The 26,890-nt window shown below is 44.2% G+C and overlaps 2 protein-coding genes, 1 non-coding gene and 1 pseudogene across 4 annotated transcripts in view; 1 reads left to right on the forward strand and 3 right to left on the reverse strand.

Moving 5' to 3' along the window:
- Positions 1-7,517, reverse strand: part of Pola2 (DNA polymerase alpha 2, accessory subunit) — a 42,888-nt gene extending 35,371 nt beyond the window's left edge. For both annotated transcript variants that reach the window (XM_045141486.1, XM_004656660.3), the window contains exons 1-4: positions 7,127-7,517; positions 1,924-2,048; positions 382-473; positions 146-203 (exon numbers count right to left, since the gene is read on the reverse strand). In XM_045141486.1, coding sequence (XP_044997421.1) covers positions 146-203; positions 382-473; positions 1,924-2,048; positions 7,127-7,205 — 354 coding nt within the window. In that variant the 5' untranslated portion in view covers positions 7,206-7,517. The remainder of the gene's footprint in view (positions 1-145; positions 204-381; positions 474-1,923; positions 2,049-7,126) is intronic.
- Positions 4,583-4,751, reverse strand: LOC123458061 (annotated as a pseudogene).
- Positions 7,518-14,507: 6,990 nt separating the features above from the next.
- On the forward strand, positions 14,508-14,641 carry LOC123457859. The gene has a single exon (XR_006635219.1). It is a non-coding gene; the product is annotated as a small nucleolar RNA SNORA61 (small nucleolar RNA).
- An 8,251-nt stretch (positions 14,642-22,892) lies between these two features.
- Positions 22,893-26,890, reverse strand: part of LOC101615822 (solute carrier family 22 member 20) — a 52,461-nt gene continuing 48,463 nt past the window's right edge. Inside the window, exon 10 of the mRNA XM_004656659.2 lies at positions 22,893-22,989. Within this exon, the coding sequence (XP_004656716.2) occupies positions 22,893-22,989 (97 nt within the window). The remainder of the gene's footprint in view (positions 22,990-26,890) is intronic.

Below are 26,890 nucleotides of genomic sequence, written 5' to 3' on the forward strand. Positions count from 1 at the left end.
CATGGCAATCCTCCTACCTCTGCCTCCCGAGTGCTGGGATTAAAGGCGTGAGCCACCACGCCCGGCTTAAATGATAATATTTTAAATGATAATATTTTTAAAAATGCTACCTGCGAAATGCAATCTCAAAATACTGTATACTCACCTTAGAGGGTGTGGTATAAGAGTTCAGAAGGGTCTCCTCTTCTTCCTCCACTTCAATTCTAACAACTTTGGATAAGGAAAACATCACTAACTTCCACCTAACGCAAGGGATGATTAAATGACAAATCCGAATGTTAGGTAATTTTTATTGTCCTAAAACTACACATGAAATTGTAGACAATTATAAAATACAAATATGTGACAAATATGTGCAAAACTGCCATCAGAGAAGGATACAGCTCTTGTATAGAAACAATATCTCTAGCTCCTGCATGCCCACAGTCTTTGGAGGTGCTGTGCCAGGCCTTGGACAATTTTTTGCTCAGAACCTGAAGAATAAAAATAGTGAATATATTATTTCATAGTCTGGTAACAGGGAAGGCATTTGCCATGGCTTTTAGATAATAAAAGACATTGAAAATGTATAGAGTTGGCAGAAGGCTGGAGAGATGGCTTAGTGGTTATGGTATTTGCCTGCAAAGCCAAAGGACCTAGGATCGATTCTTTAGGACCCATGTAAGCCAGATACACAAGGTAGAACATGCATCTGGAGTTCATTTGCAGTGGCTGAATGCCCTGGCACACCCATTCTCTATCTGCCTCTTCCTTTCATTTAAATAAATAAATATATTTAAAAAAAAAAAAGAGTTGGCAGAACGCTTGCCTGACATGAGTTCAATCCCTAGTACCACACACATACATACACTAGATTTAAAGGTACAAAACCTCCATACAGGGATGGAGAGATGGGTTAGTGGTTAAGGCCTGTGAAGCCTAAGAACCCATGTCCAACTCTCCAGGTCTTACCTAAGCCAAATACACAACATGACACAAAAACACAAGGTGGTACAGGCGTTTGATTACAGTGGCTGGAGGCCTGGCATGCCAATTCCCTCTCATAAGAACAACAACAAAAAAAAAAAGGCCAGTCTGTTGGGCTTGTCTCAAAACAAAAAACTCTACACAGTAAGAGTTAAGTAGCAGAATGAGGGCTGGAGAGATGGCTTAGTGGTTAAGCGCTTGCCTGTGAAGCCTAAGGACCCTGGTTCAAGGCTCAATTCCCCAGGACCCACGTTAGCCAAATGCACAAGGGGGCACATATGTCTGGAGTTCATTTGCAGTGGCTGGAGGCCCTGGCACGCCAATCCTCCCCCCCCCCCCGCTGTTGCTCTCAACTAACTAAATAAAAAGGAACAACAACAAAAAAAAAACTTAAAAAAGAAAAAAAGAAGCAGAATGACAAAATGAAAATAAAGGCTTACTTGGACTCACAAACAGCAGTTCTAAAAACAATTGTCTGGGAAGACCTATCACGTAGTTCTGGCAGTTTTAGGTGCTTTACATCCACTCTTACTTATTATTATTTTTAAATCATTTCTTTATTTTATTTATTTGAGAGAGAGAGAAAGAGGCAGATAGAGAATGGGCGTGCCAGGGCCTCCAGCCACTGCAAACCAACTCCAGATGCGTGCGCAACCTTGCGCATCTGGCTTATGTGGGTCCTGGGAAATCAAACCTGGGTCCTTTGACTTTGCAGGCAAATGCCGTAACTGCTAAGCTATTCCTCTGGCCCTACTCGCTTACTTAATTCTTATGAGAATCACAAAGATAAGGGTTATCAAAATTCATGACAGAAGAAGCTGAGGCTCAGAAGTACTAAGTAGTGGGCCCAAGCTCACACTAGAACTGGGATCCAGGTCAGACTCCAAAGTCCATATTGTCTGAACACTTCCCACTAAACAGAATGGTGTCATTAGTTTCCTTATATTTTGTTCTTACCTCATGCTCAAAAGAGTGCAGGATCTCTGAAGTAAGGGAAGATTTTCCTGTCCTTGTGCAGAAGGCAATAAGCTCGCTTACCATTCCCTCCTCATTCTGTCCATATTGAACACAAAGCTGAACCACTGTACAAAGAAAAATCAGACAAGAACCTTGTTCATTTATTGTGTCTTTCACACAATAAAAAAGTGAAAATAATCTTCTACTTATTGTCAACATTTGTTCAACATTTACTAGTGCCAGGCACTGTTCTAGGTACTGGGAGCATAGTAGTGAACAAAATAGGGAGCAGGTGGGCATGGTGGCACACACCTTTAATCCCAGCACTTGGGAGGCAGAGGTAGTAGGAGGAAAGCCTTGAGTCCAAGGGTACCCTAAGAATACATAGTGAATTCAAGGTCAGCCTGGGCTAGAGTGAAACCCTGCCTCAAAACAAAACAAAAAAAGAAAGAAAGAAAAGTAGCACAAGTGTCTGGTGTTCATTTACAGTGGCAAGAGACACTGGCATGTGTATACACACACACACTCATGCAAGTAAATAACTAAAAACAAAAATACAATAAGCATAATGATTAGGGAAGGCCTGTGTGAGCTAAATGAAGACCTAAAGGAAGAAAAGGAGCCGGGAGTGGTGGCGCACGCCTTTAATCCCAGCATTTGGGAGGCAGAGGTGGGAGGATTGTGAGTTCGAGGCCACCCTGAGACTCCATAGTGAATTCCAGGTCAGCCTGGGCTAGTGAGACCCTACCTCAAAAAACCAAAAAAAAAAAAAAAAAAAAAAAAAAAGGAAGGAAAGGAGTAAGCCATGCAGTGTTTAGGGAACAGCTTTCAGGTAAGGTGTCCGGAAGTGCCGAGTACATTGGCTAGATGCAAAGGGACAAGGGCAGAATATGGAGGACCATTTAATAGAACCATGGCAAAACCTAGGTGAGAGGCAACAGTGGATGTGGTAAGTAGCTGGATGGGGTAGGATACATCCATCCTGGAGGTAAAGCCAGCGGGATTTGCTAAGTGGATATGAGAAAGAAAGGGAAGAGTTGAAGATGATGCTTTTTGTTTTTGTTTGTTTTGTTTTTGGAGGTAGGGTCTCACTCTAGCCCAGGTTGACCTGGAATTCACTATGTAGTCTTAGGGTGGCCTCAAACTCATGGCAATCCTACCTCTTCCTCCCAAGTGCTGGGATTAAAAGCGTGTGCCACCACGCCCAGTTGTTTTTTTTTTTTTTAGCTTGTTCAACTGGAAAGGTGGAGTTACTTACTATTAACTAATAAATGGAATAAAGAGGGAAGAGATACATGGAGTTTGAAAAGCAAATTCAATACTCAGCAGGAGACATCAAGGGGGCAGCTGGACAGCCCAGCTAGGAGCCAGACAAGAGGTCTAGGAGGGGTTATAATAACGGGTAATGATGGGAACTAGGGGCTGGTGAAATAGTTCAGCAGTTAAGATACTTGCCTACAAAGCCTAAAGACCTGAGTACCCATATAAAGTCAGATGCACTAGGTGGCACATGTATCTGAAGTTCATTGGCAGTGGCTTTAGAGGCTCTAGCGTACCCATCCTCTCTCTGTTTCTCTCCTCTCACTCTCTCTGCTTGCAAATAAATAAATAAATAATTTTTTTCTGCTTGTTTTTGGAGGTAGGGTTTCGCCGTAGCCCAGGCTAACCAGGAACACACTCTGTAGTCTCAGGCTAGTCTTGAACTCACAGTGATCCTCCTACTTCTGCTTCCCAAGTGCTGGAATGAGGATAAATGTATGCGCCACCACGCCCAGCCAAAAATATTTTTTAAAAAAGAAGAGAAAATGATTGATGGCTTTGGCAAAATGAAGGTCATTGGTGACCTTGATAATAGCAGCTTCCTGAATTAGTGAGGTTCAGAAAGTTTACTAAAAGAGATTTGTGTATGTGTGTATGCATCCATGCAACCACCACTTTGCGTATCAGTTTACATGGGTGTTAAGGAATCAAACAAGCTGTACAAACATGCACTTTTAACTGCTGAGCCATTTATTATTTTTTTTCTTTCTTTCTTTATTTTTTTTGAGGTAGGGTCTCACTCTAGCCCAGGCCGACCTGGAATTCACTAAGTAGTCTCAGGGTGGCCTCGAACTTATGGCAATCCTCCTAACTCTGCCTCCTGAGTGCTGGGATTAAAGGCATACGCCACCACGCCCTGGTTTTTTTTTTTTTTTTTTTTTGAGGTAGGGTCTCACTGTAGCCCAGGCTGACCTGGAATTCACTCTGTATTCCCAGGGTGGCCTCAAACTCATGGCGATCCTCCTACCTCTGCCTCCTGAGTGCTGGGATTAAAGGCGTGTGCTACCACACCCTGTTCCCAACAGAAGACAGAAGACCACATTTCTGCCAGTTGTAGTGGCACATGACTTAGGCTACATGGCAAGACCTTGTCTCAACAGCAACAACAAAAAAACTAAGCTAGGTGTGGTGGTGCATGCCTTTAATCCCAGCACTCGGGAGGCAGAGGTAGAAGAATCGCTGTGAGTTCGAGGCCATCCTGAGACTATACAGTAAATTCCAGGTCAGCCTTGGGAGTCTTTTTTTAGAATCTTCATACGGATTTATTGTATTCTGGTCTCTAGGAAAGGGATTTCTTATTACAAATTAGCATTTTATATTCTGATTGCTTTTTTCCAACTCAGACTGCACCCTCTCCCTCCACCTCCCCGAAGGACAGCAGGAGTGATCATCAATGGCAAGTGGCAGTTGCAGCAAAGTAACACTAAGAGCAAGCTTCACACTCAGGAGAGAATGCCAAAAAACAAAAAAGAAAGGAAGAAAGAAATGATCCTTGAAAGTATAGTATTTTTCTTTTGGTTTTTCGAGGTAAGGTCTCACTCTAGCCCAGGCTGACCTGGATTCATCATGTAGTCTCAGGGTGGCCTCGAACTCATGGCAGTCTTCCTACCTCTGCCTCCTGAGTGCTGGGATTAAAGACATAAGCCACCGTGCCAGATCTTTTTTTTTAAAAGTGTGTGTGTGTGTGTATATTCATTTATAAGCAGAGAGAGATAGAAGAGAGGCAGACAGAATGGGTGCATTAGGACCTGTAGCCATTTGCAACTCCAGATGTACCACCACTTTGTTCATCTGGCTTTAGGTGGCTACTGGGGAATTGAACTTGGGTTGCTGGACTTTATAGGAACCTTAACCTCTGAGCCATCTCTTCAGCCCTCCTTTTTGATTTATTTATTTGACAGAGAAAGAGACAGAGAGAGGGAATGGGCGCACTAGGGACTCCAGCCACTGCAATTCCAGAGGCATGCGCCCCCTTGTGCAACTGGCTAATGTGGGTCCTGGGGAATTGAACCTGGGTCTTTTGACATTGTAGGCAAATGCCTTAACTAAGCCATCCCTCCAGCTCTCTTCTTTCTTTCTTCTTTCTTTCTTTCTTTCTTTTTTGAGGTAAGGTTTCACTTTAGTCCAGGCTGACCTGGAATTCACTATGTAGTCTCAGGCTAGCCTTGAACTCATGGCATTCCTTCTACCTCAGCATCCCCAGTGCTGGGATTAAAGGTATGCGTCACCATACACACTCTCCTTTCGTTTTTAGTTTTTTTTAAATATTGTACTTATATTTATTTATTTGACAGAGAGAAAGAGGAGTCAGAGAATGGGTGCGCCAGGGACTCCAGCCACTGCAAACAAACTCCAGATGCATGCGTCATCTTGTGCATCTTTCTAACGTGAGTCCAAGGAAATTGAACTTGGGTCCTTTTGCTTTGAGGCAAATGCCTTAACTGCTAAACTATAACTCCAGCCCTCTTTTCTTTTCTTTTTGTTTGAGGTAGGGTCTCACTCTAGCCCAGGTACTACCTCGCCCGCTTCCTCCTTCTTTTTTTTAAAGACATGATCTTAAACTGGGGAAATAGCTCACTGAGTAAAGTGTTTGTTGTTCAAGCATGAGGAAAAAGTCAAGCACAGCAGTGCATGCCTGCAAGCCGAGTCAGGAAGAATACAGGAGAAGCCCTGAAGCTTGTTGGCCAGCAATCCTGACTGAAAAGATGAGCAAGAGACCTACTCTCAAATAATATGGTAGAGAACTGAGGAAGCATCTGATGTGGACCTCTGGCTTACAGGTGTACATACACACACGCTAGCACCTTCTCCCCACACATGTGCAAAAAGAAAAATGAGAGAGGGTCTCACTGTTTAGCCACTGTTGGCTTTGAACTTGCTACATTATGTAGCCTAGGCTGGCCTCAAACTCACAATTTTCCTGCCTCAGCCTCCTAGGTGCTGGGATTATGAGATGTGACTTCTTACATTCTGATTTTCTTTTTCATTTTTGGTTTTTTGAGGTAGGGTCTCACTCTAGCTCAGGCTGACCTGGAATTCACTATGTAGTCTCAGGTGGTCTCAAATTTATAGTGATCCTCCTAGCTCTGCCTCCCAAGTGCTGGGATTAAAGGCATGAGCCACCACAGCCCAGCATGGTTTTCTTTATACGAAGTTCAAAGTGTTGGTGGGTGGTTAAGGTAGGTGTACTTGCATCCCAATTGTAAAACTGCGGACTTCTATACCTTCCAAGATTTTATGTTTCAGGTAACTACCTTCCATTGGACTCTATGTACCAATACAATGGGGCACTAAACTCCAGAGCAGATGAGGGTTCACACACAGCCCATGTAACTAACTTAGCAGTTCTTCCACCTACAGAGGAAACAAGCAAGCCCCTTAAAGTAACTCCTAACGCTAAAATTCATTCATAGGAACCCATCTCACGGGATTCATATTTGCACAGATCACTAAAGAGGGAAATGGAGACACCAAGAATCCCCTCCCCATTTCTCGATTTGGTTATTGGGATTTCAATAATTTCCAACTCAAAGATGCCCTAACAGCCAACTTGGAACGTAGTACGTCCCAATTCCTCCTTTTGGAAACATCACGTAGATTTTATTTTATTCTTTTTCTTTTTTTTTCGAGGCAAGGACTCGGTGTAGCCTAAGCTGGCCTAGAATGCAGTATGTAGTCTCAGGGTGGCCTCGAACTTATTATGGAGATCCTACCTCTGCCTCCCGAGTGTTGGGATTTAAAGGCGTCCACCACCACTCCCGGCGTCACGTTGATTTTAAACCAAGTTCCATATCCTTGTGTTTTCTTATTTGGGACCCAGGTAGTACCCCGTGGGGATCTGGAGCTTGGACGCGCTCCCCCTCGGCTGGGGTGTGGGACTCACATTTCTCCATCTGAGCGTCATCGCCGTCTAGGCCGAAGATCTGCAGCTCCTCCGCCAGCTGCTGGGTGGACACGGACATAGTGATCCCGGAGGGGCCGGGCGCTGGGCCCACCCGGCCGCGACCTCTGCCCAAAACGTGTGACGAGCAGGACAAAACTCGGCCTGTCTTCCACTTTGGAGGCAAGGGACCAACTGGTCTAAGGCGTCAGAAGGCCCGGCCGTCAGGTCACAGGGCAACGCGCCTTTAAAAATGCCGAGAGAGCCTCTCAAGGCCCCGAAGGGAAGGCGCCAAGAGCCTGGAAGGTTCACGTTCGGAGGAAAAAGTCTCCCTTCGGGACAAGATACTGCCCGAGCTACTCCATGAGGAAAACACAAGACAGCAGATAGGGGGGAAAAAAAAAACCCCGCCAAATGGCTTGCCCCGTGCACGCATGCGCGAGACCGGTTAGTCCCGCCCCCCAGCTCGGCCGTCCCACTGCGGCTGCGCAGCCCACGCCCAGCGCTGGTCCGTGCGCGCGGAAACGGTGTGGCTGGGTCCTGGGTGTATACGTTTGCAGGCGGAGCTCGGAGAGGGTTGTTTGTCCTCCTTTTTGTCCTGTGCTTGGGTGAGAGGCGCTGAACAAAGAAGTCTTCAATGACCTAAAATTTCCGTGCCCGGTGCGAGAAGGAAAGGGAAGGTGGGCTCCTTCGCAGTCTGCCTCAGCATCTCCGCCCTCTTGTAGCTTGGTTCTTTCTTTCCTTCCCTCCCTCTCTTTCTCTGTATCCTTCCTTTTTTAAAAAAAAAATATTTTATTTATTTATTTATATGCAAGCAGAGAGATAGATAGGAGCGAGAGAGAATGGACCTGCCTGGGCCTCCAGTAGCTGCAAAGGAACTCCAGATACATGGGCCACCTTGTGCATCTGGCCATCTGTGGGTAATGGGGAACTGAACCTGGGGTGTTAGGCTTTGCAGGCAAGTGCGTTAACTGCTCAGCCATCTCTCCAGCCCTCAGCTCTCTTTGTAAAAAGGTGACTTGGGTAGGGAATATGGTTACCTAGTACTTGGTAGGAGGACTAGGTGAGCAGTGTGATTTTTTTACCTCTCCACCCCTCCCCTGACTACATCTTGTATCACCAAGATCTGCTCCAGCTCTGCCTGACCCCTCTACTTAGTCATTGAGGGTCCCCCAGAAGCCCCTGGCCTCTTAACAGCCTTGAGAATTGCTGCACTTTTAGTAGAGAAGAAGCTAAAAGTTGAACTGATTCACTGAGTTAATTGCTGAGGAGCCAAAATTTATCTTTGACAGCAGCTGGAAAAATCCCAAAGGAGCTGTCTAGAAAGAGCCCAAAGGGATGATAAGCAGGAAAGACAATTTAGGCGAAAACAAAATACAATGGAGTTCATTGTTAGGATAGCTAGACTGCAGAAATGATTGATATGCAAATTTATTGGGCTTGGGGTGGGGCTTCTTTGGAAGGCTATCTCAAGCTTCTTGGGCCCCGGGTAGTAAACTCTACTTTCACTTATTGGAGTGATAGTTCCAGAGAATTTCTATAACACACTCAGCTGGCAAGTGGTGACTCACTCCTGTAATCTCACCACTTGGGAGACTGAAGCAGGAAGAATTCCCTGACTTTGAGACCAACCTTGTCTGAAAACTCTCATTTTTTCCTCCTTATCTTAAGTTCATTTTGTGAAGGTAATTTTATACTTTTGTTTTGTTTTTTTGTTTTTGTTTTTCAAAGTAGGGATTTGCTCTAGCCCATGATAACCTGAAATTCACTATATAGTCTCAGGGTGGACTCAAATTTACAGTGAGCCTCCTACTTCTCTGCCTACTGGGATTAAAGGTGTGTGCCACTACACCCGGCTACAAGTTTTTTTAAATATATTTTATTTATTTATTATTTGAGAGAGAAGAAAGAGAGAGAATGGGCACACCAGGGCATCCAGCCATTACAAACGAACTCCAGATGCAAGCGCCACCTTGTGCATCTGGCTAATGTGGGTCCTGGGGAATCGAAACCGGGTCCTTTGACTTTGCAGGCAAACGCCTTAACCGCTAAGCCATCTCTGCAGCCCATAAAATTTGTTTTTAATTTTTGAATTTTATTATTTATTTGAGAAAGAGGCAGACAGAGAGAGTATGGGTGCACCAGGGCCTCCTGACATTGCAAACTCCAGATACATGGCCTTATGTGAGTAATGAGGAGCTGAACTCTGGGCATCAGGCATTACTAGCAAGTGCCTTTAACCAGCCCTATTTTTTTTCGTTTGTTTGTTTTTGTTTTACTTGAGATAAGGTCTCGCTGTACCCCAGCCTGATCTGAAATTCACTATGTAATCTCAGGGTGGCCTCGAACTCACTGCAATGACCAGTACAATCTTTGTTGGTTTTTTTTTAATTGTTTTTGGTTATTTTTATTTATTTATTTATTTGAGAGTGACAGACAGAGAAAGAGGAGAGAGAGAATGGGCGTGCCAGGGCTTCCAGCCACTGCAAACGAACTCCAGACGCGTGTGCCCCCTTGTGCATCTGGCTAACGTGGGTCCTGGGGAGTCGAGCCTTGAACCGGGGTCCTTAGGCTTCACGGGCAAGAGCTAACCGCTAAGCCATCTCTCCAGCCCTTTGTTGTTTTTTTTTTTTCTGACATAAGGTCTCATTCTAGCCCAGGCTGACCTGGAACTCACGCTGTAGTCCCAGGCTGGCCTCAGATTTACAGTGAACCTCCTACCTCTACCTCCCAAGTGTTGGGATTAAAGGCGTGTACCACCATGCCCAGCTTTAAAGTTTTTATTTATTTATTTATTTTACAGCAGAAGCTTTATATGACCTCACAGTGCCTGACACTACCTACACAAGACCATCATAATAGGAGGAAAAGATCATGACATCAAAATAAAAGAGAGACTGATTGAGAGGGGGAGGGGATATGATGGAGAGTATAGTTTCAAAAGGAAAAGTGGGGGGAGGCAGGGAATTACCATGGGATATTGTTTACAATTATGGAAGTTGTCAATAAAAATAAAATTTAAAAAATTAAAATAAAAATTAAAAATTATAAAAAGAAAGGAATATGAGCACATTTTCCCACATTGTAGTCAGTCTAGCAGAGTCTGGGTTCTTGCGCTCTTTTTTTTTTTTTTTTTGGTTTTCTGAGGTAGAGTCTCGCTCTAGCTCAGGCTGACTTGGAAATCACTCTGTAGTCTCAGGGTGGCCTCGAAATCATGGCAATTCTCCTACCTCTGCCTCCGAGTGCTGGGATTAAAGGCGTGCGCCACCACGCCCGGCTCTGGCGCTCTTGATTATAATCCTCAGTGGAGAGACTTGAGGCTTTGCCACTTAGCACATTCCCCAGGGCTCTGGTTACCTGACCACACTGAAGTTGTGCAAAGATACATTCTTCTCGTGGCCAAATGCTTAGTGGGCCCAGAGCTTGGGCTGCAGCTCTGAGCAATCGTGAATTAGCATGGGCAGATTGGACACCTTCCTTACTTCCACATAGCATTTCTACATGAAGTCCCTGACCCCTTGGCTGCTGGACAAGCATTGGCATAAATGAATGCAAATCTCACACAGGACCAGCCTTGTCCAACCCTTGCATCGGCCAGCCGCCCCCATCGTGGCTAATGGGTTTTATCATTATTTTTTTTTAGTTGGAGAGATAATGACAAAGAGAATGGATGTACCAGGCCTCTTTGCTGCTGCAAATGAATTCCAGATGTATATGCCATTTTGCTTGTCTGGCTTTATGTAAATAGAGCCCTGGGCAGGCAGGCTTTGGAAGCAGGTGCTATTAACTACTGAGCCAGTTCTAAATTTCTTTTTAAATTTAATTAATTTTTGGTGTTTTTTTTAAAAAAATATATATATATGTTTTGTTTTGTTTTTCAAGGTAGGATCTCACTGTAGCCCAGGCTGACCTGAAATTCACTATGTAGTCTCAGGGGTGGCCTCAAACTCACGCCGATCATTCTCCTACCTCTTCCACCTGAGTGCTGGGATTAAAGGCGTGCACCACCACACCCAGCTAAAAAAAATAACTTTTATTTTCACTTATTTATTTGAGAAATAAAGAGGCAGATTGAGAGAGAGAGAATGGATACACCAGAGCCTCTGGCCACTGCAAATGAATTCCAGACACATACCACCATGTTCATCTGGTTTCAAGTAGGTACTGGGGATTTGAACCCAGGCCAGCAAGTTTTGCAAGCAAGTGCCTGTGACTGCTGAATCATCTCCCCAGTCCTCCAATCTTAATTATTTTAAAAAATATTTTTATTTATTTTTGTGTGAGAGAAACAGAAAAAGACAGAAAGAGTGAGTGTGTGTACAAAAAGGCCTGCTATTGCAAATGAACTCCAGATGCATGCACCACTTTGTGCATCTGCTTACCTAGGTACTGGGGAATTGAACTCAGGCTGTGAGGCTTTTCAAGCAAGTTCCTTTAAATACTGAACCATCTCTCCAGTCCTTAATCATTATTTATATGAGAGATAAGAGAGAGAATGGGTGTGCCAGGGCCTCCAGCCATTGCAAATGAGCTCCAGACACATGTGCAACCTTGTACATCTGGCTTATGTGAGTACTGGTGAATTGAACCTGAGTCCTTAGGTTTTGCAGGTAAGTGCCTTAACTGCTAAGCCATGTCTCCAGCCCCTTTAATTCCCCCCCTTTTTTTTTTTTTTGAGGTAGGGTCTCACTCTAGCTCAGGCTGACCTGGAATTCACTCCTCAGGGTGGCTTTGAATTTATTGCGATCCTCCTACCTCTGCCTCCCAAGCGCTGGGATTAAAGGCATGCACCACCACACTTGGCCTCATTATTTTCTTTTCTTTCTCTCTTTTTTTTTTTTGGTTTTTCGAGGTAGGGTCTGGAATTCACCATGGAGTCTCAGGGTGGTCTCGAACTCATGGTGATCCTCCTACCTCTGCCTCCCGAGTGCTGGGATGCCTGGCTCATTCTCTTCTTAAACATTATTTTATTTTTGAGCCGGGCGTGGTGGCGCACGCCTTTAATCCCAGCACTCGGGAGGCAGAGGTAGGAGGATTGCCATGAGTTCAAGGTCACCCTGAGATGACAGAGTTAATTCCAGGTCAGCCTGGACCAGAGTGAGACCCTACCTCGAGAAACAAAACAAAAACAAAAACAAAAACAAAAACAAAAAAAAAAAACATTATTTTTATTTATTCATTCAGGGCAGGGGAGGTAGAGAGAGAGAGAAAGAGAGTATGGGCATTGAAGAGCCAACCTGACTCCATTTTAACAGCAAGAGCTATTTTGATATAATAACTAAGTTAAGTTTCTGTTTCTCTTAAGTTTCTGTGTCTGAGCTGGGGCCACAAATTGTTCCCTGGTCACTGTTCCCAGGATTGTGTATACGTAATGTTCCAGAAAGTAGCTTAACGGTAATGGCTGGTCTGCTTCTGTCACCACATTTGTTTGCCTCTAAAAACCCCCTACCCTGTGAATTCTATGGTTTTGCCCTGTAAAAAGAGCCTGAGAAGCTGACTTGGGGCTGCTCTACAGTCCTGCCTTAGGGAGGCAGCCACTGGTCTGGTTCTACTGTGCACAATTAAAAGCTTGCTTAGGGCTGAAGAGATGGCTTAATGGTTAGGGCACATGCCTAAGGACCCGGGTTCAATTCTCTAGGTCCCATGTAAGCCAGATGCATATGGTGGCATATGCATCTGAAGTTTGTTTGCAGTGGCTAGAAGCCCTGGCACACACATGCTCTCTATCTCAAATAAATAAATCAATCTTAAAAAAAAAGCTTGCTTCAATTTGGCCATAATTTGTGGTCGGTGGTCTTTATTCTCGCAAACTCTGGTTTAACAGGCATGCCAGGACCTTTAGCCACTGCAAACAAACTCTGACACATGTGCCATGTGCCACCTTGTGCATGTGGTATATGTGGGTCCTAAGAAATCAAACATGTGTTCTTTGACTTTGCAGGCAAGTGATCTCTCCAGCCAAGCCATCTCTCCAGCTAAGCCATCTCTCCAGCCCAGTCTTTCTTTCATTTATTTTTTGTTTGTTTGTTTTTTGAGGTAGGGGTTCATTCTAGCCAGGCTGACCTGGAATTCACTATATAGTCTCAATGTGGCCTTGAATTCATGGCGTTCCTTCTACCTCTGCCTACTAAGTGCTGAGATTACAGGTGTGTGCCACTATGTCCAGCAATCTTTTATTTTTTTTAAGACTTAAAAAAAATTATTGATTTGAGAGGGAGAGAGAATGGGTACATCAATAACCTTCAACTGTTGCAAACAAACTCCAGACACATGCACCACTTTGTGCATCTGGCTTACTTGGGTCCTGGGGAATCGAACCTGGGTCCTTTGACTTTTCAGTCAAGCACCTTAACCACTAAGCCATCTGTCCAGTCCACCAGCAATTATTCTTAAGTAAACAGTTAGTGGGGTTAAAATATGTTATTTAGCCAAGCAGGATGGCTCATGTTTGTAATGCCAAAATTTGAGAAGTTGTGAATTTGAGACCTGGACCCAGTTGTAAATATCCCATCTCAGAAAAAGAAAACAACAAAAAAGATCCCTTATTGATTTTTTTTACACTAACATTAGGAGCCTGGGTTCCCCTCAGCTGATAAGTCACCACCAGGTGGCAACAATGTAGCATGGCCTCAGGGTTCTGTCTTGAGTTTCTCTAGAATTGCTGCTATTCACTGTTCTCTCCAAGTCCCCACAAAGGGCAATATGACTGAGTCAGCTCTATCTCCTGCTTACAACACCCCAAGGTTCCTCTCTCCCTTTCAGTCAATCACCTTGATTTAGGAGGGCCTTATTCTGTCTGTCCTCTTTCTGAGCCTCTGAAGCCCATGGCTGCCCAGCTGCCCCCTCCCAATGCCCTGCTCCTAGAGCTAACCCCAGCTCCTCCTTCCTGTCTCATCTCAGTACATTTTCTCTGAGGCCTCTTTTGTGACTTCCAGTGTCTTCTTCCTTGCCTTTCTCCCAAGTGCACCTCCTCATTCTTGGACCAGTGTCTTGTAACAAGAGGACATTCCCTCCCTGTGCATGGCAAAGGACAGGCTTTCAACCGATCTCTATAGGAGGAGGAGGAAGCTGGAGGTACTGGGATTGGCTTGGAGTCCCACAGCCAGTTGAGATCCACACCAAGCCTGGGCCCAGATTTTCAGTCCCTGTGCTCAAGTTGGCTTTGAGTTCTCTGTGACCTTAGACAGGTTAGCCTACACTCCCACACTTCAGTATTCCAGTTTGTCTACTGAGTATGAAATCATTTGAAAAGACTGTAGTAAGGTCCCAGGGTGCCCATGAAGGGGAAGTGAGTTGAGTTGGTCATGAAATATTGAGTAGGGACAGAGGTGGCACCAGCTGGGGGAGCAGTGCAGGGCTGTGTGTGGCTCCCAGCCCCTGAAAATGCCTGCAGTTCCCTTCCCCATCAGAGCTCAACAGTGGTCTCATGGTGGTTGTTAATGGAGGGAGAGTGATATTGAAGCTGGTCTCCCAGCGTTGTACTCTGGTATATAGCATATGGGATAGTTTCAAATAGAGCTGAGTTCTCTTTGAGCTTGTGTCCTTCTCCCTTATAAATAAATGGAGGTTAATCTAGCATTAAAGGGAGATGAATGTGAAGCTCTGAGCAGAGGGTAGAGCAATTACTGAATATAATAGTACTATATTTTGGGAGAGCATTCTTTTGAGGATCTGTTAAAAAGTGGGGGGTGGTGGAGAGATGGCTTGTGGTTAAGGAACATGCCTGCAAAGCCTAAGGACACAGGTTCGATTCTCCAGATCCCACATAAGCCAGATTCTCATAGTGGCACATGGAGTTTGTTTGCAGTGGCTAGAAGACTTGGCGTGCACATTCTCTCTCTCTCTCTGACTGTAATAAATAAAATAAAATAAAAGGGGGGATGGAGAGATGGGTTAGTGATTGAAAGTATTAGCTGCATAATACCAAAGTTTGGATCCCCAGAACCTAAAGCTGGATGCAGTGGGATACATAGGAGAATCCTGAAGCTCATGTGCTAGCCAATCTGGTACTCACCAGAGAAAATAATGAGACTCTTATCAAATAAGGTAGACAATGAAGACGGACACTCTGACGTTGTCCTGTGACCTCCACACGATGCCGACACACACACACACACACACACACACACACACACACACACTCCAGAAAATAAATAAGAAAAAGAACTGAGCTTAGGGCTGGGGCTGTAGCTCAGCAGTAGAGTGCTGAGTGCTTGCGTGCCATATGTGAAGCACTGGGCTCAACCCCCAGCGCTGTATAAATGGAACTGGTGGTGCAAATCTGTAATCCCGACACTTGGGAGATGGAATCAGGACGATCAGAAGTTCATAGTTACCTTTGGCTATGTAGCTACTTTCAGATCAGCCTGGGATAAATGAGACCCTGTCTTAATACATTAAATACATAGGGCTGGAGAGACGGTTCAGCAGTAAAGGCACTTGATGGCCTGGATTTGATTCCCTAGTACTCATGTAAAGCCAGATGCTAAAAAGTGTGCATTCCTCTGGAGTTCATGTGCAGTGGCAGGAGGCCCTGGCATGCCCATATCCTCTCACTCTCAAATAAATAAATATAATTTTAGAAAACACAACTGTGAGCCGGGTGTGGTGGCTTACGCCTTTAATCTAAGCACTCAGAAGGCAGACATAGGAGATTTGCCATGAGTTTGAGACCACTGTGGGAGTACATAGTGAATTCCAGGTCAGCCTGAGCTAGAGTGAAACCCTACCTCAAAAAAAAAAAAAAAAAAAGTTGGATGCCAATATGGATTCTAGCCTCATAACAAAGCTGCTCTTGCCTCACAGTGGTCTGGGCTCAGAAAGGCCAGAATAAACCAAATAAGCCCAGGTATAAAATGTGGATCCAGTTTAGGAGGAGTGGACATGACAAGCTATTTCTGATTTGGGGGAAGACCATTGCTGCCTCCAGGTCAGGCTGCTGTTAACCACAATAAGCCCCAACTGCGACTATTTCAGGATACAGTGTCATTGAAACAACCTGACTCCTGACAGGGCCCCACCTATAAAAGCAGCCTGTCCTTTTTCCTCTGTGTAGTTTCTCTCTCCATCATCTTATACACTATAGTGACACTGCAGTGTATCTAAATTTTTGTTTTATTTTTATTTATTTATTTCATGAGTGAGAGAGGGCCTTAACTGCTAAGCCATCTCTCCAAATCTGCAGTGTATCTAATAAACTCTATCTGCCTTTTTCAGTTTTGGTGAATTCATGTACAGTTGCTCACTTGTCAACAGCCTAACTAGCAACATTGTTCCCCACACTGTAACAATGTGACTGAGTTAGGAATATAGCTCAGTGGTAAGTGTGCATTTACCAAGTGTTGGGGCCCATCCCTAGCACAAAATTAATAATGATAATGATAAGAATACAGCCAGGTGCTTGGGTACATGCTTATAATCCCAGCACTTGGGAAACCCAGGAGGATTGCAAATTCAAAGGCAGCCTTTGGATACATAGTAAGATCATGTCGGAAACATAAAACAATAAAATAAATAGCACTGGGGCTGAGAAGATGGCTTAGTGGTTAAGACACATGCCTGCAAAGCCTAAAGATCCAGGTTTGATTTTCCAGGTCCCATGTAAACCAGATGCACATGGTGGCACATGCATCTGGAATTCATTTGCAGTGGCTAGAGGCCCTGGTATGCCCATTCTCACTCTCTCTGTCTCTGTCTTTCTCCCTCTCTCTGTCTCAAACAAATAAATTAAAAAACAAGTAACTAAGGTTAGAGTGATCTTGTTTGTTTGTTTGTTTTGAAGTGGGATCTCACTCTAGCCCAGACTGACCTAGAACTCATTTTGCAGTTCTAGGCTGGCCTTGAACACATGGTGATCATCCTACCTTCACTTTCCCAGTGCTGGGATTAAAGGCATGTGCCATGGGCTGGAGAGATGGCTTAGCAGCTAAAGTGCTTGCCTATGAAGCCTAAGGACCCAAGTTTGATTCCCCAGTACCCATGTAAGCCAGATGCACAAGGTGGCACATGTGTCTGGAGTTTGTCTAGAGGCCCTGGCATGCTCTCTCTCTCTCGGCAGTGTCTAGAAGTCCTGGTACACCCATTTTCTCTCTCGCCCTCTCCATCTTTCTCTACCCCTTTCTCTCTCAAATATATAAATAAAATACATATTTTTTAAAAAGGCCTGAGCCAGAGTGAAACTGTACCTAAAAAAAAAAGCATGTGCCACCATACCCAGCTCTAGAGTAAACCTTTTATTTTTTTCCCCTAGAGTAATCTTGTTTCTGTTGTTTTTCATTTAGTCAATAGGCTAGAATGACTTATCTTTAATTTCTTCAATACATTATATAGCATAACCCATTTTACTTAACCCAACATATGTGAGATATTATCTTTTAAGCATGCCATGAAGACAATGTTGAAATGATTGATAATCTTTCATTATTGCTTTGAGTCCTTTACACTCACAGTGGAAACTCACTTCTTCTCCTTCTTTTCCTCCTCTTCTTCTCCCTTTCCCTCCCCACCCCCGTTTTTTTTTTTTTTTTTTTTTGAGGCAGGGTCTCACTCTAGCCCAGGCTGACCTGGAATTCACTATGTAGTCTCAGGGTGAACTCATGGTGATCCTCCTACTTCTGTCACCCAAGTACTGGGATTAAAGGCGTGTGCCACCACACCTGGCCTGGATCTCACTTCTTTTCACTTATCTATTTATCTATCTATCTATGTATTTACTTAGTTTAGCTTTTTTTTTTTTTTTTGAGGTAGGGTCTCACTCTAGCTCAGGCTGACCTGGAATTCACTTTGTAGTCTAGGGTGGCCTCGAACTCTTGGTAATCCTCCTACTTCTGCCTCCTGAGTGCTGGGATTAAAGACATGTGCCACCACGTCTGGCCCTTATTTAGTTATTTTTAAAATTTTTGTTTGTTTATTTGAAAGAAAGAAGCAGAGAGAGAGTGAGATAAAATGGGCATGCCAGGGCCTCTAGCCACTGCAAATGAACTCCAGATGCATGAGCTACCTTGAGTATTTGGAATACATGGGTCCTGGGGAACTGAACCTGGGTCCTTTGGCTTCGCAGCAAGTGCCTTAACCACTAAGCGATCTCTCCAGCCCTTAGTAATTCTTTTTTTTTTTTTTTTTTTTCAGTGCTGACGATTGAACCCAGGTCCTTGCACTTGCTAGGCAAGCACTCATCTATGGAGCTCCAGATGCATGCACCACCTTGTGCATCTGGCTTATGTGGGTCCTGGGGAATTGAGCCTTGAACTGGGGTCCTTAGGCTTCATAGACAAGTGACTAACCACTAAACCATCTCTCCAGCCCGCTTTTTAAATTTTTATTCTATTTTATTTATTTGCAAGCACAGAGAGAGAGAGAGAGAGAGAGAGAGAGAGGGAGGGAGAGAGAGGGAGAGAATGGGTATGTCAGGGCCTGTAGCCAGTACAAACAAACTCCAGACACACATGCCACTTTGTGCTCTCCTCCTCAGTGGCTTGTTGTGAGGGGATGGTTGCCAGCCAGCTAGTAAAGACTCCCTTTTTAAAATCCTTATTCAGGGGGTCTTTTTTTTTTTTTTTTTTTTTTTTTTTTAGATAGGGTGTTACTGTAGCTCAGGCTGAAATGGAATTTATAATGTAGTCTTAGGATGGCCTAGAACTCATAGTGACCCCCCTTACCTAGATTTTCCAAGTGCTGGGATTAAAGGCATGTGCTACCATACCTGGCAGATTTTTTTTAAATATTTTTTATTTATTAGAGAGAGAGAGAGAGAGAGAATGGGCACACCAGGGCCTCTAGCCACTCAAACGAACTCCAGACACATGTACCAACTTGTGAATCTGGCTTACGTGGGTACTAGGAAACTGAACATGGGTCCTTAGGCTTCTCAAGCAAGTGCCTTAACCCCTAAGCTATCTCTCCTGCCCAGATTATTTATCTATTTTGGTTTTTCGAGGTAGGGTCTCACTGTAGCCCAGGCTGACTTGGAATTCACTATGGAGACTCAGGGTGGCTTTGAATTCATGGCAATCCTCCTACCTCTGCCTCCTGAGTGCTGGGATTAAAGGCGTGCACCACCATGCCTGGCTATTTTGTTATTTTATATTTTTAAAAATTTTTATTTATTTGACAGAGAAAGTGAGCGAGGAGCGAGAGAGGATGGGTGTACCAGGGCCTCCAGTTCTGCAAATGAATTCCAGATGTATATACCCCTTTGTGCATCTGGCTAACATGGGTCCTGGGGAATAGAACCTGATTCCTTTGGCTTTGTAGGCAAATGCCTTAACCACTAAGCCATACCTCCAGCCCTTATTTTGGTTTTTTGAAGTAGAGTCTTATGGTTGTCCAAGCTGGCCTGGAATTCACTATGTAATCTCAAGCTGGCTTCGAAACTCATGTTGATCCTCCTATTTCTGCTTCCCAAGTGCTGGGATTAAAGGTGTGCGCCGTTAGGCCCGGCTCAGATTTACTTTTTTAACTTGCATAAATTCTTGTTTCACATAGGTTTAGTTTGTCTGCCTCTTCTTTCAACATTTGTCAGTTGTAAGTCTTTTCCCCCACTCCTTGACTCTTTCATCTGCCACTACAATGTGAACTGAGCATCTACAATGCACAGGCCACAGTCAAAGGAAGATGACCTACCCATGCCTTTGAGGAGCCACCTGTAAATAGGTAGTTAATCTTGTTAACTTGACTGGATTTAAAACCAGCTAGGAGACAAATCTCTGGGCCTGTCTGTGTGGATGTTTCCAGAGAGGTTTAAGAGAGGAGGGAAGACCCTAAATGTAAGCAGCACTATCCCATTGGTGGGGTCTTAGAATAAATTAAAAAAAAAAAAAAGAGAGAGAAAAAGTAAAAGAAAAGCAGGAGAAAGCGAGCTGAGCACTTGTATTCTTCACTCTCTGCTTCCTTCCCGTCTGTGGAAGCAGTGGACCAGCGCCTCTTGCTCTTGCCACTCTGCCATGATGAGACAAAATAACTCATCTTTCCTTAAATTGTTTTTGTCAGGTATTTTGTCACAGTAACTAGAACAGTAACCAGCTGAGTGTGGTGTGCACGCCTTTAATCCCAGCACTCGGGAGGCAGAGGTAGGAGGGATCACCATGAGTTCGAGGCCACCACAAGAATATATAGTGAATTCCAGGTCAGCCTGGGCTAGAGTGAAACCCTACCTCGGAAATAGAGTAACCACCACAGTCCATGAAAACGTAACAAGGAAATAATAAGGGTGTGTGTGGAAGGCTTGAGGGCACCAAGAGGCAGGCAGGGAGGTCAGGGAGAGCTGCCTGGAACAGGTAACCTGAGGTGAGGAACAAACTATGTATGACCAGTCCCAGCAGCCCGCTGCCTTCTTAACACATTGATCTGTGGAGGGCTATGCCACTGTGAACACACGTGATCTCATCTGGTTCGTGGAAGGTTGAGAACAACTCAAATAGAAAGCTCACACAGTAGACCATTTGCAAATACTACTTGACATGCTTTACAAGAGGTTAAATCCGGGACTAGGGAGATGGCTCAGTGAGTAAAGCACTTGCCACGCAAGTGTGAGAACCAGAGTTGGTATCCCTAGCATCCACATAAAAGGCGGGGGAGTGGGGACATTATAGGCCATTGTCGAGGCCCTTGGTTTCCCACTAGGAATCAGCGGTAAGACCTTATTGCTGAAGACTCCACATACTTGGGCTGCAAGGCCACTGAGAAATCCTGCTGGAACTGAGCTGATAACCTCCTCCATGTAGACCAGCTGACAGAAGGTTAGAAGAAGGCATTCTAAATGTAGTTCAATGGGAGAAAGAGAAATCACCAGTGAAGATACTCAACAGTGGGCACTGCAAGCCTTATAATTGGCCATCCAGGCCAAATGAGCCAATGGGTGCAATAGTGGCACGTCTGTCATGGTGGAAACCAACTGCCCTCCAATTGGACTGGAGGCCCGTTCCATGGCGGGGGGGAATACATCCCTGATACTGAAAACTTAAAACAGGGGTAGTCATGAACCCTAGGGGTGTAAGATCTGCTGATGTCTGGATAAGTGTATATACTATGCTTGTCAAACTGCCTAGTAAGCACTTCTCTTAATATTTATACCCTTATATTAACGCTACTCTCACTTTGGGTAGAGAATTTCTCTTTTCAGATGGCAGTGACCTTGGGATGACTCAGAAGGTATCATAGTGCTGGAAAGAAGTGACTGGAGTACTGAGTAACATCTCGATCACACCTTTCAAGGCTCAGGGTCTAATGCGGAAGAGGTGGCAGAAAGAATGTAAGAGCCAAAGGAAGGGTAGGACTCCTCACAACGTGCTTCTCCAGACACAAAATGGCCTGGATATTCATGACCTCACCGTGCCTGACACTACCTACACAAGACCATCATAAGAGGAAGAAAAGATCATGACATCAAAATAAAAGAGAGACTTATTGAGATGGGGAGGGGATATGATGGAGAATGGAATTTCAAAGGGGAAAGTGGGGGGGGGGCATTACCATGGGATATTTTTTATAATCATGGAAAATGTTAATAAAAATTGAGAAAAAAAAAGGGGGGTAACGAAGCAGCCTACCTGTTAATCCCAGTGCTCAACTAAATGACAGAGAGGGGAATCTGGGACAAGCTAGCTAAAATGGCAAGCTCCAGAATCAGCAAGAGACCCTGCCTCAGTAAATAAAGTTGAGAGCAATTGAGGAAAACACTCGGTGTCAACTTCTGGCCTACACACACACACACACACACACACACACACACACACACAAATATCATGGGAAAGATGGAGGATTTGTACATCAATCCAAAACAGCCTTGGAACAACTCCCTTGGGAAAATCACACTGAAGTTCTGTTTTAAGACCTAGCCATGTGATGTGATGAACACTGATGTGAGGAAATGGCAGGTGCAGTTTCCTGCATGAAGCGTGAAACTCCTCCTTCTGTGTGCTTTTCCTTAGGCTATGCAGAACTGGCAACTCCAGGATGAAGAGATAAGAAAATTTGGCTAAGGCCACACAATGGGCTAAGATTTGAATCCAAATCTAATCCAAATGCTGGAGAAATTCTAGGTGAAGGGTGTGGGAGCACATCCAAGGTCTGAGGTGGATACAGATCTGAGGTCAGAGGACTCAGCCAGGGTCCCTCTCCCTCCAGGTTTCTGGGCAACTGGACCAGATCCCACTGCGAAACGTGATGGTCACTAATGACAGGCAAAGGTCCCTGTCCATTGCCTGCCTCTGGGCTCCCCATCTCCTCAGCTACTTATTGTGCTATCTGCAAGGCCCAAGCAGCAGGGCTGTGGGCTATAGAGACAATGCAAGAAGGCCTGCTGCAGGGACAGTGGCCAGCCAGGAGGTGAGTGGCCCCTCAGGTGAAACGAGCTTTACCACCAGACGGCACCAAGGTGTGTTCACTCCTTCCAAAGGAATGAAGCAGAATGAGTTCTGGAATTCTGTCGAGGTAGACGTGTCACCCTGACCTTGCAAAGATGCAGCATCCTCAAGTGAGACCACAGTAAGCCATTTAAGGAGCGAATTGGGAAATTTTGGTGAGTTGGCACTTTTATTGTTGTGGAGGGCAAAGACTCCTAAGGACCCAAGCAGGTGTCTTTCCCTTTCCATATATTTGTAATGCAAATGTTGGGTTTCCTTCTGAGCATCCCAGGCCCTGGCTTAGGGCTGCCTCTCGAAGCAAGGTCATGAGGTCCTTCGGCTGATCTTCCCTAGAGTTCATTACCAGTGTCCAAAACCCTGGGACAGGGTTGGTGTGGACACTGACTGAGCCGCAGGCTCTTGACCACTTAGATTGTTTCTTTAAGGGGAGAAGCCCCTAGCTGCTGAAGAGAAATCTCTTCACTCTTCTCCTCTGCATCCTTTTTGGAAAAGCCTTCTTTGACTCTGTCCAAAGGCAAATGGAAACTTTGTTATCTTCCTGTTTTAGTCGTTTCCTGACTTGCCCAATTCAGGGTCCATTTTTAGAAAAACTTACTTAGTATTTCAATGATTTGTTCCAGGTTTTTATTTTTACCTTTAAAGTCTTCTATTTCATTTCTGTTTTTTTTTGGGGGGTGCTGGAAGGATGGCTTAGCGGTTAAGGTGTTTGCCTGAGAAGCCAAAGGATCCTGGTTTGACTCTCCAGGTCCCACGTTAGCCAGATGCACAAGGGGGCACACGCATCTGGGGTTCGTTTGCAGTGGCTGGAGGCCCTGGCCCGCCCATTTTTTTTCTCTCTCTCCTCCTCTCTCTTTCTCCCCTTCCCCTCCCCCTCTTTCTCTGTCAAATAAATAAATAAATAAATATATAATTTCCTTTTTTTTTTTTTTTAAATTTCCAAGGGGAAGAAAATGGGTGCACCAGGAAGCCCTGAAGCTCTGGCTTCTAGCAGCTACAAAGAACTCCTGATGCATACACCACTTTGTGCATCTGGCTTTATGTGGGTACTGGGGAATCAAACTCAGGTCATTAGGCACTGCAGGCTTTAACCATTGATCTATCTCTCCAGCCTGTTTTTGTTTTTTGAGTCTCAGGTTGACCTCAAACTAGCTATGTATGCAAGAATGACCTTGAAAAGAAAAAGAATGACCTGAATTCCTGGTTTTCTTGCCTCCACACCCAGAGTGTTAGGATTATAATAGTATACCACCACACCAGCAAACCTCTTCTAATTTTTTTCTGTCAGGGATTTAATGCCATCATTTTTTTTTGTGATGATCACTCTTAAATTTTTTTTTTTTATTTGTAAGGATAGAGAGTGTGTGTCAGAATATGGGTGTGCCAGGGTCTCTAGTCAGTGCAAATGAACTCTAGACACATGCACTGCATCTGGCTTTACACTGGGTACTGGGAAATCAAACCTGGATCCTTAAGCTTTGTGGGCAAGTGCCTTAACTGCTAAGCCATCTCTCCAGCCTATTTCTTGGAGATCCTCTGAGTTCTGGGGATATCAGCCCGTACCACCACTCTGGCATTTACATGAGTTTGGGGGGTTTCAATCTAGAACCTCACATTTAGGCAGCAAGCACTTTACTGACTGAACCATCTCCCAGCCCTGGTTTGTTTTGCCATTGTAGCCTCCTTCTAATTATATCCTTGGATAGTTTTGGTTCTGCCCTTTGAACCTTCTTTTGGGTTTTAAAAAATTGTTTACTGGGCTGGAGAGATGGCTTAGTGGTTAAGGCATTTGCCTGCAAAGCCAAAGGATCCTAGTTCAATTCTCCAGGACCCATGTCAGCCAGATGCACAAAGAGTCGCACATATCTGGAGTTCATTTGTCATGGTTGGAGGCCCTGGCACTCCCATATTCTCTCTCTCTCTCCTCTCAAGTAAATAAATAAATAAATAAAATATATTTTAAAATTATTTATTGAGAGAGAGAAAGGCAGATAGAAAGAGAATGGGCCTTACTAAATGGGTAAAAACTTAAAGATTTTCCACTAAAGTCAGGAATAAGACAAGGGTGTCCACTGTCCCCACTTTTACTTAATATAGTACCGAAAGTCTTAGCTATAGCAATAAGGCAAGATACACACATAAAAGGTATACAAATTGGAGAGGAAGAGATCAGTTTATCATTATTTGCAGATGATGTGATTCTATACATAAAGGACCCTAAAGCCTCTCCTAGCAAACTGTTAGAGCTGAAAAACACTTCTAGCAACATAGCAGGATACAAAATAAGCACATAAAAACCAGTAGCCTTCCTATGTGCTAACAACAAACATTCTAAGGATGAAAGAATCACTCACATTCACAATTGTCTCAAAAAAAAAAAAAAAAAAAAGTACCTTGAGCTGGGTGTGGTGGCATACACCTTTAATCCCAGCACTTGGGAGGCAGAGGTAGGTGTGGGAGTGAGGCCATCCTGAGAATACATAATAAATTCCAGGTTAGCCTGGGGTACAGCAAAAACCTTCCTTGAAAAAACAAAAAAAAAGAAAACCACCCCCCAAAAAACCTTGAAATAAACCTAACCAAGTAAGCAAAATATCTCTACAATGAAAAATATTGGGGGTCTGGAGAGATGCCTTAGCAGTTAAGCACTTGCCTGTAAAGCCTAAGGACCCTGGTTCGAGGCTCAATTCCCCAGGACACACATTAGCCAGATGTACAAGGGGGCGCACGTGTCTGGAGTCTGTTTGCAGTGGCTGGAGGCCCTAGCATGCCCATTCTCTCTCTCTCTCTCTGCCTCTTTCGCTCTGTCTGTTGCTCTCAAATAAATAAATAAATAAATGTTTTTTAACAATGGCCACCATACAGGACTCATGAGTGCGCTATTTATTTATTTATTTATTAGAGTCAGAGAGAGAGAGAGAGAAAGAGTGAGAATTGGCACACCAGGGCATCTAGCCGCTGCAAACAAACTACAGACGCATGTGTCCCTTTGTGCATATGGCTTATGTGGGTCCTGGGGAATTGAACTTGGGTCCTTTGGCTTTGCAGACAAGTACCGTTCTTAACCGCTAAACCATCCCTCCATCCCTACAATGAAAAATTTAAAACACTCAAGACAGAAATTGCAGAAGACACTAAAACATGGAAAGACATCCCATGTTCTTGGATTTGCAGAATCAATATTATGAAAATGTCAATCTTACCAAAAACAATCTACATATTTAATGCAATCCCTATCAAAATTCCAATGGTATTCCTCATGGAAATAGAAAAAACAATACTAAAATTCACTTGGAAGCACAGAAAAACCTTGAGTATCCAAAACAATTTTGAGCAACAAAAATAAGGCTAGCCACCAGCAGGAGAACTTCAGCCATCATCCACAGCCTCCCCTCTCCCACTGCCAGTGCAAGCGCCAGCAAGCACCAGAGTCCTGGGGAAGGGAACTCACCTACACAGTACCTGGCACAGGCAATCAGAACAGTGACTAACTGACCCAGCCAGCCTACCTGAGCCCACAATGCAGCAATGAGGGACCCAAGTGGGCGTGCAGCATAGCTGAGATCAAAGCCATCCCAAGAGGTAACTGGGATTACACCAGGTCAGTACTCACCAAATAAGCCTGATATATAGGCTTGCATTAGAAATGCTAATTGCACCTTCCATGTCAGGGTAAATTATGTGTTAAATCTGATGGATGGTAGGATTTGCTATTCTTTTTTTTTTTTTTCAATATTTTATTTTTATTTGTTTATTGACAGAGAAAGAGGGAGAGAGAGAGAGAGAGAGAGAGAGAGAGAGAGAGAGAGCGCACCAGGGCCTCCAGCTGCTGTAAACCCCAGATGCATGTGCCACCTTGTGCATCTGAGGATTTGCCATTCTTAAATAAGCTATATTTAGGGCTTTTCCACTTGGTGCTTCCTGATTTATAGTGCCTTTGCCTCCTCTTCTGTCGTTCATTGGGGAAGGGTCTAACTTGGTCATAAATTGACCTTGGAACCCTCTACAGACCAGAAACCTCAGCCACCCAGCTGACAGGATTAAGGGTGTGGGGCAACACACATCCTTAGAGACTGTGACTTTCTTAGAGGATCTGTTTGTCATAATACCTATTCTTGCATAAGTACTCTGTGCTGTTTTTCATTGACTGTATATGTTGTTTAGTTAATTTTTAGAATTTGCCTGTATTTTGTTCTACCCAGCCTACTAGAACACTCTCATAGCAGGCAAACCCAACACCTAGGGTCACTGTTGTGGTTACTCTGAGAGTCTTAAGAGCCACACCTAGCACCTTAAGCTCCTACCTTGAAGATATATAATATCAGATTGACTGATACATCTAATAATACTACAGATAATTAGAAAACTCAAGCATTAAATTAATCCAAGCTGCAAAAATTCTCTACAT

Source organism: Jaculus jaculus, chromosome 1 (genome assembly GCF_020740685.1).
Source record: "Jaculus jaculus isolate mJacJac1 chromosome 1, mJacJac1.mat.Y.cur, whole genome shotgun sequence".
Lineage (NCBI taxonomy): Eukaryota > Metazoa > Chordata > Mammalia > Rodentia > Dipodidae > Jaculus > Jaculus jaculus.